The sequence below is a fragment of the Panulirus ornatus genome, chromosome 50, assembly GCF_036320965.1.
Source record: "Panulirus ornatus isolate Po-2019 chromosome 50, ASM3632096v1, whole genome shotgun sequence".
NCBI lineage: Eukaryota > Metazoa > Arthropoda > Malacostraca > Decapoda > Palinuridae > Panulirus > Panulirus ornatus.
The window spans coordinates 3,048,142-3,058,424 of NC_092273.1; the positions used below are offsets into that span (position 1 = coordinate 3,048,142).

The 10,283-nt window shown below is 52.8% G+C and overlaps 1 protein-coding gene across 2 annotated transcripts in view; it reads right to left on the reverse strand.

Moving 5' to 3' along the window:
• Positions 1–381: 381 nt before the first annotated feature.
• The window catches only part of LOC139764492 (metabotropic glutamate receptor 8-like), a 113,651-nt gene continuing 103,749 nt past the window's right edge, over positions 382–10,283 (reverse strand). For both annotated transcript variants that reach the window (XM_071691086.1, XM_071691087.1), the window contains 5 exons: positions 7,138–7,313; positions 5,923–6,251; positions 4,798–5,102; positions 2,971–3,105; positions 382–2,556 (listed from right to left, as the gene is read on the reverse strand). In XM_071691086.1, the coding sequence (XP_071547187.1) occupies positions 2,371–2,556; positions 2,971–3,105; positions 4,798–5,102; positions 5,923–6,251; positions 7,138–7,313 (1,131 nt within the window). In that variant the 3' untranslated portion in view covers positions 382–2,370. The remainder of the gene's footprint in view (positions 2,557–2,970; positions 3,106–4,797; positions 5,103–5,922; positions 6,252–7,137; positions 7,314–10,283) is intronic.

The following is a 10,283-nucleotide window of genomic DNA, read 5'->3' on the forward strand; positions in this document are numbered from 1 at the left end:
GTGATGGGTTTGACGTGGTTGTAGTGTTGACGTGGGAGTGGTGATGGGTTTGACGTGGTTGTAGATGGTTTGACGTGGTGTAGTGTGACGTGGGGGTGGTGATCTTGACATGGGGGTGGTGATGGGTTTGACGTGGTTGTAGTGTAGACATGGCAGTGGTGATGGGTTTGACGTGGTTGTAGTGTTGACGTGGGAGTGGTGATGGGTTTGACGTGGTTGTAGTGTTGACGTGGGGGTGGTGATCTTGACATGGGGGTGGTGATGGGTTTGACGTGGTTGTAGTGTAGACATGGCAGTGGTGATGGGTTTGACGTGGTTGTAGTGTTGACGTGGGGGTGGTGATGGGGTTGACATGACGGTGGTGGGTTGACGTTGGGTGATATGTTGAGGTGGGGGTGGTGATGGGGTTGACGTGGTTGTAGTGTTGAGGTGGGGGTGGTGATGGGGTTGACGTGGTCCCGGGCCCCGCCAGCATACTTCCCACCCCACCTTGAGTATTGAGGGTAAGTGGGTCGTCGCCCACTGCCGCCCACCCTGGGTGGTAGCAGTGGGTGGCAGACCGCCCACTACCACCCATCCTGAGTGGCGGCAGTGGGTGGCAGGCCGCCCACTGCCACCCTCCCTGGGCATGCTGAGAGGGATATCACAAGAGCTAGCTAGGGATAAACATCTATCAAGTGTCATAAAAAGAACACAAACAGACACACACACACATACAGACACACACACGTACATACAGACACACATACATACAGACAGACACAGTGGAGAAAGCGTATAGTTTCATGATGATAACACACCCCCACCCCAGGGTGCTGGTAGTACCCCGGGGGCAGGAGACCGTAAACGTTCATAAATCTCTCGTAAACATTTGGCAAAAAATCTCTAAAATAATTGATCATAAAATCTTTTTTTTTTTATTTTTATTCTAGGCTCAGTTCCCCCGATGTAAACACAGAGGGAGACGCGCCTTGCGGGGTGAGCGTGGCGTGAGAGTCGCGTTGCTCGGGTTTACCTGGGTCGAAGTGAACCTCTGTGGCTGCAGGTATACTTGACACCATGAAGATCACCTGTGTAAACTCCTGACGTTGCTGCAGTAGACCAGTTTACCACAGAGTTTCATTCCACTCAGGCTCACACAGGGATAAGAAAGGGTTGGTTTGAGATTTGCTAACAACATTCATCATGGTACTAAAGTTTTGATTATTTTTTTTTTGGTTTGTTTTTGAAGAATAACGCTCCATATTTTGTTGTCCAGTGTATGAACCTAACCCCAGACCAGCGAGGGAGCCATCCTGCTTGGCCCGGCTCCCTGCTGGAGGAGAGCGTCGGTCAAGGACACTGTCTTTGGTTGGGCCAAGTTCGGTGGGTTCCAGGGCTGGAAGCCGCGAACTCAACCTCCAAACATAAATCTAATTACTTAATTGAGCGTCGATGGTCAAGATGGCTGGCTGACGTCTCGTATTCTCGTGACAACAACAGGTCAACACATAATGTTAGAAAATACCTTTACTGAGCACCATTTATATAGTAAACATTATCCAAAGAAACAACCAATATATAGTGATGTGAGGGGGGGGGGGGGAAACAACTGGGGTCACTTGGCCAGTATCAGACGTGTCCAGACCTACTTGTCCTTCTCATGACCCCGGGTCATGGGAGACCCGAGACTGTGACCTTGGATCCTACAGGTCCAGCCACTACTGAGGGTGGCCAACTCGGGAGTGGTGAGGTTGGTGGGGGGGTGGTCGGGTGGCATGAGGGTGGGGTGGGGGGGGTGGGGTGGGTTGGGGTGGGGTGGGTTGGGGTTGGGGGAGAAACAATCGTAAATTTCCTGACGGTAGATGGCAGTACAAACGACGTCAGAGGTGAGTAATGAGCATATTAGTAAGCCAGAGTTCCTCTCGAGGTGTTGCCTCTCTGGAGACGGTTCTCAGGGCGGGGTACACAGGTTCCTCAAGTGCCAATGTCAGGGCGAGGGATCCAGCTGGCACTCTGGACGTGCCAGCTGCCCTCTACACCCTGGGATGGTCCGGGCACGAGATGAACCATTACAGGTACGTCGACTCGTCCACAATGGTCTTGTTGAGGGCGTTCATCTGAGGCGTATCATCTTCTCCTCCTCCTCCTCCTCCTCGAACGACTCGTCCTCAGAGAACTCCTCTTCGCTGTCACACTCCTCCACTACACTGAGAGTCTCACCCAGACTGGCGCCGCAGCTGGCCAGGTCTGGTGGTGACTTCATGAAGGAGGAGCCCAGCTGCTGCAGGTGGCAGACCTCTGGACAGACCAGTGTGGGGGGACAGTTGGGTCGACCTGTGACCCCGCTGCGAGGTGCGTCTCCAGTTAGAGCAGCACCTCTCGCCGCCCCTAGGTGATGGAACTCTCCTCTACACTCGGTGTCGTCACCGTCAGGGAGTCGCCGTTCACGTGCTGGCTGATGGTGGAGGGAGGCGGCGCGTGCAGGCTCGAGTGGTTGATGGAGAGGACGGACTGCGCCGTCTGCGAGCGTGAAGTGAAGCGCATACTGTGACCATAGCTCTTGTTCTGTGACCCCTGGAACATGGAGAGGTCAGTCAGTGGCCAAGTGAAGCACTAGTGACCTAACACTCCATTCTCAGTAACGTCAGAGCGGAGAACATAGGCTCACAACTAGGAATACATGACACACACGCAGGAAAGATGAAGGAAACTGGAAGGAAGCATAAGCGTCCTGGAAGCAGAAGTAGGCTGGCTGGAAGCTTGGGTAGATAACCTGAAAGCAAACGTAGGAAGGCTGGAAACACGGAAAAGTAACCTGGATGCACATCTACATAGGTAGGAAGCAAAAGTAGTGGCCTGGAAGCAGAAGCAGGTAGCCTGGAAACACAAGCAGGTAGCCTGGAAGCACAAGCAGGTGACCTTAAGCAGGTAGGTTGGAGACACAGGCAGGAGGTGACGTGGAATCCAAGAACGAAACTCGAGGCTCACCTTGACCGGTCCAGAACCCTGCCTCACGTTCTTGTATGGCTGGAAGATGACGATGTAGACCTTGGGTGTGAAGAGGCAGCCGAGCGAGACCGAGGCGCTTATACTGACGCACATACACATGCTGGCCAGCTGGATCTGCCGGGGGAGAGACGCGGAGGTCAGGTAAGTGCTGTAGCAAGTGCGACGTGAGGCATGTATGACCTGGGTCAAGACCCGCAAGAAAGAACATGTTCGTCGGTGGACATGACACTTGAACAGGACCATGTGACCCTTGGGTATGATGTCCTGCTCAGTTCAAAGGTCAGGTCATCATACCATACAATTATTTCGTCGTGTTCAAGAGCTTTGAGTATCGTTTATTGTGTTCGATCAATGATTCGTGGGTTCGCGGGTGTCGGCCACTGTGTAGCCTGGCTCACGTCTTCAGAGCGATGGGTTTACACAATGAGAAAGATTCATCACATTCGAAACTTTAGCTTCGATTCATTACGTGGATTCAAGATGGTTATTGACCGGAACTTTCCGTTTCGAACACTGGTTCAGATGTCGCCTGTCATTCAAGACCTGAGCTGCAGAGGCACTGTGCTTCGAACTCTGGTTCACGATGGTTCTCACTTCCAGAATGAAGCAATTCCCTCACTGCAGACTTCGGGAGAGGGATCAGTTCTTCTCCACCAATCGCACCTCACAAACACGGATGATATATCCCATAATTAGTTCCTCTTCTCTACATCTTCCTTTGTGACAGTCCTCTCCCCACACAAGCCGTCCAGGGAATTAATGGTCCTAAGTCCTTACAGTCTTGGATGCCATTATCCCAACATGGGCCATTATTCTCCACGAGTCGGCTAATTAACAGCTCAAGGTTTGTCTCAAATGAATATCATCACATTTCCTCCGTATGCAAATGCCCCTTCGTTCAAGATTAATTGTCTGGGATGTCTTCATTGTCAGCCTCTGGCCATAGCACGATTTCTTTGACTAATATTTTTCTGTGTAGCGGAAATCTGTAGCTGGTGCTGGAGACAGGGAGACACAGAAGGAATTCTATTGTTACTATCTATTGTTTTTATCTATTACGTTGTTTACCGAATCCAGCTCTGACTGCTTTGAGCTGAGGCGTTGAGGTGATTCAACTGCAAACTGCCTTGTTTAGTTTGTTAACAGTTCTGTGTCACATCAGGATTGTCATGGCCAACACAAACACTCCTCGTCTTTCAAATTCAGTTTACACACGACGGTATGATACACGAGCCACCAGTCACACAACATACTGGCCCACCACGTCACACCACCAGACAATTACTAACATGTGATGACACAATAAACATACCACAGGGTGTCCGGGGCAGGGCAAGGCTCACCAACACCAACCAGTAACCTATCTGTCTTCCGTTTTCTTATCTTATCATCCTACCATTCCTCTCCTCATCGTTATCTTGTTTATCTTGTTCATGGTTTTCGTCTTGTCCTCCGCCAGATGGAGCATGGCGATCGTCCAACTGACCTTCCACTTACAGGAATTATAAAGTTTATATACAACATACATGACAGGTCGGGAAGGTCAATACTGTATGAGGAGGCGTGATGGCCAAACTGACCTTACATCCATGGCAGAGGAAGGTCAAGACCCAGCGACATTGACCTTTATGACCGCCATAGGTCACGGCTTCAAGGTGACGTAACAGACACCACCAGTGACGTAAAGTTCACACTAACCTTGTACTTCATACTAACCTTGTACCTCATACTGACCTTGTACTTTATACTGACCTTGTACTTCATACTGACCTTGTAGTTCATACTGACCTTGTAGTTCATACTGACCTTGTAGTCGTTATTGGTGCCGAAGTAGATGGGTATGAAGGCCAGCCAGACGATACAGGTACTGTACATGGTGAAGCCAATGTACTTGGCCTCATTGAAGTTCTCTGGGATCTTGCGTGTCTTGAAGGCGTACACTGTACACAAGAGGATGAGGACCATGTTGTACCCGAGGGAGAGGATGAGGGAGATGTTGGAGATGCCGCAGGTCAGCACGGCAACCAGCCGGTACGGGTACACCTCCTTGGTGGTAGGGACCTCCACCAGCAACCAGGCTACCACACCAACCAGCTGCACGCCAACCAGTCCTGCAGTGGAAGGAGAAGTGTGGTAACCACAAACACACACTATATCAGGATGATCTCAGTGTATGCACACGCCCACACCCATGCTACCTCACCACGCCCTTTCACCACGCCCAAGCCAATACACCCACGTCATCCGAGGTACGTCCATACCTCTACATCCACGCCAACACACGCATACCACGTCAACCTGTCTACTTTAAAGTGTTGTTCACTGTAGCAGACGAAACGTTCACTGACCCACTGAGATAAACCCTCCAAACCCTCACAAGCCCACACACAGACAACGCCCAAAAGACCATGAAGACACGTAAACATTTTGTGAAGCTGTCAGACCTGTGGGAATTGTGACACGTCCTGATCCACACCAGAAGCCCAGTCACTTTCAACACCAGGAGAAGTCCCATGACATAACTTTCAGACAAATCAGCATAAAAAAAAAGCACGTCGCCCCCTGTATACCACAACGTTCCAATTCGCTCTCTCACATGCACGCCTCGCACCCTTTTTCGAACTCCTCCTCGCTTCCCCCTATTCCTTGTCCCCTTTTTTTGAGCCCTGCGCACATCCACAATGTCCACACACTCACAATACCACAAAATCAAGCTTCTAGTTCCACAAAGGCGGCTTTCGGATCTGCACAAGTCCACAAACAAAGCTTTTAGATTCGCACTTGTCCACAAACATGGCTTTTAAATCCAGGTGACAAGGCTTTTAAATCTAGGCGGTCCCAGCAAACAAGGCTTTTAAATCTAAGGTGGTCCCAGCCAACTCCCAGTGGAAGAACAGTGTTGTAGGGAGGAGGCTGGAGGAGGCAACTCACCGAGACAAATGACGATCTGTGAGCGAGGAGAGGTGTAGGATGGCCTCTTGATGGATTTGATTCCCCTGTTGAAGATCCTGGAGATCCTGTTGGTCTTGGTGAAGATGGCGGCGTAGCAGATGCAGAGACCAAGGCCCAGACCGATCCTGAGGAGGGCGCAGGTGGAGGTGGAGGGCGGGGCCAGGATGACGAAGGTCATGAGATAACAGAGGGCAATCCCAGAGAGGAGGACGTAACACAGCTCCCGCCCGCTGGCCATGATGACCGGGGTCGTGTTGAACCGGATGAAGGTCACGGTGGTCAGCAGCGTACACAGCAGGCCCAGCGAGCTGTCAGGGAGGGAAGGTCAGGTGGGCGTGGTGGTGGAGGATGACCCCCCACCCCCACTCTGATGGAGGGAGGAGAAGTGTGGGAAGGGTTCATCTGTTGCTGTGGGATGGATGAGATCTCTGCTGTGGGAGATGCACAACACAGAGATGATGACGCTCTCTTGTGGTAAGAAGTGGGTAAAGGTAGCGCCATGTCCCCGGGTGTATGTGTGTGTGTGTGTGTGTGTGTGTGTGTGTGTGTGTGTGTTACGAGGGGCGCCACAACTGGCAGGGAGCAGAAATGGAGTTGTTATGTGGGGGGGTAGCGTGTGGGGGTAGTGTGTGGGGGTAGCGTGTGGGGGTAGTGTGTGGGGGTAGTGTGTGGGGGTAGCGTGTGGGAGTAGTGTGTGGGAGTAGTGTGTGGGAGTAGTGTGTGGGAGTATCACAACAAGGGTGGGGATCTGAGAGAGGGGGAGGGAGTGGCTTTGCCTCACTCAGATAAACACTGATTCTCGATGCCTCGTTATCACTTCGTTTCCCGTCAACCCAACACAACTTATCACCAGGGTCAGTCAGTGGTAGTTACGACCCAGACCAGGGTCAGTGGTAGTTACGACCCAGACCAGGGTCAGTGGTAGTTAAGGTATGACCCAGGTAAAGCTGTACAGGTGTGGCACGGTCAGTGTGGTGTGAGGTGGAGGTGTGGCTGAGGTCGGGGTCATGTGAGGGAAACACCTGGGCTGTGAGGGTCACCCAGGGTTGTGTCAGGTGAGGGGTAGCAAGGCCAGGAAGAGTATGACAGGTCAAAGGTCACGCAGGTGACATGTAGACGTATTCTGTCATAGTGAACTACCCATAACCTTTATCGTTTCCCCCCCTCCTTCTCCCCTCCCCTCCCCTTCCTCACCTGAAGACGAGGGGCACGATAGCCCAGGCGGAGTCCCACGTGATGTGTTCTGGGGTCAGCTTGAAGCAGGAGACCTTGTCGACGGTGGGCGCCCAGCCCAGGGCACAGGGGCGGCACGTGTCGTTGTAGATGATGGAGTCCTCAGGGCAGGGCACGCAGGACCAGCAGCACGAGTCCTGTAGGATGGCACACGTCCAGGAGAGATCGTGGGTTAGGTTAGGTGGCAGGTCCTGCAGGAGAGGGTGGTGAGGGCCTCACCCTGGGGAGCTACGGCCCTCACCCTGACTCCTGCAGGAGGCGCAGTAGGAGGTTGTCAGTAAAGGGGAAATACAAGTGGTAGGATCAGCCATGGTGAAGGTGGAGGCAAGTAGCTGTAGGTCAGTAGAGACACAAGAACGTGTCATAACTAATGTGTCTGTCCAGTACTGTCTGGCACAGTGACACACACAAACCTGGCCCGTCACTCCTCAAGCACCTCCCCACTTCCTTCATTATCCCCACTTCCTTCATTATCCCCACTTCCTTCATTATTCCCACTTCCTTCATTATCCCCACTTCCTTCATTATTCCCACTTCCTTCATTATCCCCACTTCCTTCATTATCCCCACTTCCTTCATTATTCCCACTTCCTTCATTATTCCCACTTCCTTCATTATCCCCACTTCCTTCATTATTCCCACTTCCTTCATTATCCCCACTTCCTTCATTATCCCCACTTCCTTCATTATTCCCACTTCCTTCATTATTCCCACTTCCTTCATTATCCCCACTTCCTTCATTATCCCCACTTCCTTCATTATCCCCACTTCCTTCATTATTCCCACTTCCTTCATTATTCCCACTTCCTTCATTATCCCCACTTCCTTCATTATTCCCACTTCCTTCATTATCCCCACTTCCTTCATTATCCCCACTTCCTTCATTATTCCCACTTCCTTCATTATTCCCACTTCCTTCATTATCCCCACTTCCTTCATTATTCCCACTTCCTTCATTATCCCCACTTCCTTCATTATTCCCACTTCCTTCATTATCCTGAGTTTCTGAGAGTAAATAACTCATAGAAGAATTCGAGAAAAGAGAAGCGCTCAGTCATCAGAAGACACAGAGACACAGGTAAGTGCAGGAGGGAACAGAACAATGGAACATGAGATGTACGTGATGCACAGAGGTGTGGCACAGAGCACATGCTGGGGTAACTATGACCGCAAACACTAGTCCACACGCGCCTGCCCACAGAGCCTCCCACACCCGCCTGCCCACAGAGCCTCCCACACTCGCCTGCCCACAGAGCCTCCCACACACGCCTACCCACAGAGCCTCCCACACACGCCTGCCCACAGAGCCTCCCACACACGCCTGCCCACAGAGCCTCCCACACACGCCTGCCCACAGAGCTGTTCGTGGCAGGTCTCTGTCGTGTGTGTGAGCGTTCGTGTCGGGTCATATTTGCGGCCGTGGCCTCAACCTCAATTTGCGGCCTTTCAACCAGTGGACACAAATCCTGCCGCTCCATAACACACAAATTGAATAACAGCGTCCCCCCCCCCTCCCCTGCTGGCGTGCGGGTCGTGCACTGCTATGTGGACGACCCTGCCATGCACGACCATGACGACGACCCTGCCATGCACGACCATAAGGACGACCCTGCCATGCACGACCATGACGACGACCCTGCCATGCACGACCATGAGGACGACCCTGCCATGCACGACCGTGACGACGACCCTGCCATGCACGACCATGAGGACGACCCTGCCATGCACGACCATGAGGACGACCCTGCCATGCAGGACCATGAGGACGACCCAGCCATGCACGACCATGAGGACGACCCTGCCATGCACGACCATGAGGACAACCCTGCCATGCAGGACCATGAGGACGACCCTGCCATGCACGACCATGAGGACGACCCTGCCATGCAGGACCATGAGGACGACCCTGCCATGCAGGACCATGTGGACGACCCAGCCATGCACGACCATGAGGACGACCCAGCCATGCAGGACCATGAGGACGACCCTGCCATGCACGACCATGAGGACAACCCTGCCATGCACGACCATGAGGACGACCCTGCCATGCACGACCATGTGGACGACCCTGCCATGCACGACCATGAGGACGACCCTGCCATGCACGACCATGAGGACGACCCTGCCATGCACGACCATGAGGACAACCCTGCCATGCACGACCATGAGGACGACCCTGCCATGCACGACCATGAGGACGACCCTGCCATGCACGACCATGAGGACGACCCTGCCATGCACGACCATGAGGACGACCCTGCCATGCACGACCATGAGGACGACCCAGCCATGCAGGACCATGTGGACGACCCTGCCATGCACGACCATGAGGACGACCCAGCCATGCACGACCATGAGGACAACCCAGCCATGCAGGACCATGTGGACGACCCTGGTGCTGGACGCAACAAAGACGCCACGACCCAGTGTTTCCTCTGTAGCGGGTCGTGTTGGTTAGTCTTAAAAGCCAACCCCCCCCCCCCCCCCCCCCCCCCCCCCCGCCAGCTTATCTTACAAGATAAACACAACGAATTTTCTGTGTAATCATAAACTCAGTCATGCGAATAATTCTGAGACAATATTTCCTCTTCATCTCTGTGTTGTGAGTCTAGTGTTGTGAGTCTGGTTTTGTGAGCCTGGTGTTGTGAGTCTGGTGTTGTGAGTCTAGTGTTGTGAGTCTGGTTTTGTGAGCCTGGTGTTGTGAGCCTGGTGTTGTGAGCCTGGTGTTGTGAGTCTGGTGTTGTGAGTCTAGTGTTGTGAGTCTGGTGTTGTGAGCCTGGTGTTGTGAGCCTGGTGTTGTGAGCCTGGTGTTGTGAGTCTGGTGTTGTGAGTCTGGTGTTGTGAGCCTGGTGTTGTGAGTCTGGTGTTGTGAGTCTGGTGTTGTGAGCCTGGTGTTGTGAGTCTGGTGTTGTGAGCCTGGTGTTGTGAGTCTGGTGTTGTGAGCCTGGTGTTGTGAGCCTGGTGTTGTGAGTCTGGTGTTGTGAGCCTGGTGTTGTGAGTCTGGTGTTGTGAGCCTGGTGTTGTGAGTCTGGTGTTGTGAGCCTGGTGTTGTGAGCCTGGTGTTGTGAGTCTGGTGTTGTGAGTCTGGTGTTGTGAGTCTGGTGTTG